The 1,811-nt window shown below is 30.3% G+C and overlaps 1 protein-coding gene across 1 annotated transcript; it reads left to right on the forward strand.

Annotated features, from left to right (window-relative positions):
* Positions 1-354: 354 nt before the first annotated feature.
* On the forward strand, positions 355-1,377 carry LOC136088099 (uncharacterized). Its single transcript, XM_065811760.1, has one exon. The coding sequence runs from the start codon at positions 355-357 to the stop codon at positions 1,375-1,377; it is 1,023 nt and encodes a 340-aa protein (XP_065667832.1).
* Positions 1,378-1,811: the final 434 nt, after the last annotated feature.

Below are 1,811 nucleotides of genomic sequence, written 5' to 3' on the forward strand. Positions count from 1 at the left end.
TTTCCTAACTTTTCACCTTAATATCGCATTAACTTTACACGAAGTTATACCCAGTTCACACTAAATTCTGTTTTAAATAAACATGTTTTAATGTAAACATAGTTTTATAATAAACATGTTTTCAGTTTTCTTGCGTTCAGATTGAACGTTCTTTAGTATTTATATTAACGTTCGAAAATGGCGCTCTCAAAGAAAAACTTGATCTCGAAGTTACGAGTATTATTGTACATATCAAGGAAAAAAAGAAGACTGCAATTGCAGCACATACTGATAAACTGTATTACTCCTTATAATTTTGCGGTTTACAGAAAAATTTGGACTAAACCTCGCAGTCAAAGCTTTTGGTACGAAACAATGGTAAACTGTTGGAACGAAGATGATTGGATAAAAAACATAAGAATGTCTAAAGCAGCCTTTAATTATCTGTGCAAGGAAGTTTCACCTTTTATGCCTATACAAGGCACTAACTTTCGTAAATCTTTGCCTTTAGAAATAAAGTTAGCTGTGACACTTTACTTTTTAAGTGGATCTGCAGATTACCGAACAATAGCCAATTTATTTGGCTTAGGAAAATCAACTGTTTGTACAATAGTTCACAGAATTTGTAAACATTTTGTTGATAACTTAATGAAGAAATACATTTCCTTACCCTCAAGGGAAGAAACAATGGAGATTATAGTAAGTTTTGAAAAATTATATGGTTTTCCACAAGTAGTTGGAGCAGTTGATGGATGTCACATAAGAATAAAGGCTCCTCATAAAAATTCAGGGGACTATATAAACAGAAAAGAATATCACTCCATTATTTTACAGGGATTGGTAGACAGCAAGTATTTATTTAGAGATATTTTTGTAGGGTGGACTGGCAAATCACACGATTCAAGGGTTTTTAAAAATTCTCCCTTATATAAAGAGTGTCTGGCTAGAACCTTTTTACCTACAAACTTATCTAAAATAATTGATAATATTGAAATTGGTCCTCTTATCCTTGGTGATTCAGCATATCCCCTTAAAAATTGGCTTATGAAACCTTACTCAGATCGTGGAAATCTTAGTATAGAAGAAGCAAAGTTTAACGTTTCTCTTAGTAAATGTCGTGTGGTGGTGGAGAATGGATTTGGAAGATTAAAAGGTCGATTTCAATGTCTTTTAAAGAGATTAGATACAACAGTTGAACACACAGTCAATATTGTTACAACATGTTGTATACTACATAACTTCTGTACTTTGACAAAGCAAAAGTATTTAAATGAATGGATTGAACAAACAGAAATTGACTTAGTAAACCCTATATTAAACCACAGTTGCATTGAACTTGACAATAAAGCTGAGTTTATTAGAAATTCCATAAAAAAACATTATTTTACAACTGTTTAGTTGTAAATGATTTTTTTCAAACAATGTTGTAAAAGGCATGGTTTATTTTATTTTGAGAAAAAAATAACAAAACAAAGAAATTGCTTCACATTTTTTTAATCATAATTAAAAACTCTATCTCAGTCCCACTTTTAAGACGTTTAACATCCTTATCATTTCGGATAAGTACATTTGGTAACTTGGTAATCAATAAAGATGCATTATCTTGAACTGAAAATTCCTCTTTTATTGTGCAAGTAAGTTTTTCTAGTGTCAAATCTGCCAATGAAAGTTCTATTTCAATAAAATATAAATCTTCAACTTGACGAACTTTTAATATAACACATGATTCTTCTTGTTTGTGGTTTTCTAAAATACTTTCTAAAATTTTATGATCAATATCAGCCTGAGAGGTCATAAATTTATTAACAGTGGCATTTAATTGTTCAAACATT

The sequence above is a fragment of the Hydra vulgaris genome, chromosome 12, assembly GCF_038396675.1.
Source record: "Hydra vulgaris chromosome 12, alternate assembly HydraT2T_AEP".
Taxonomy (NCBI): Eukaryota; Metazoa; Cnidaria; class Hydrozoa; order Anthoathecata; family Hydridae; genus Hydra; species Hydra vulgaris.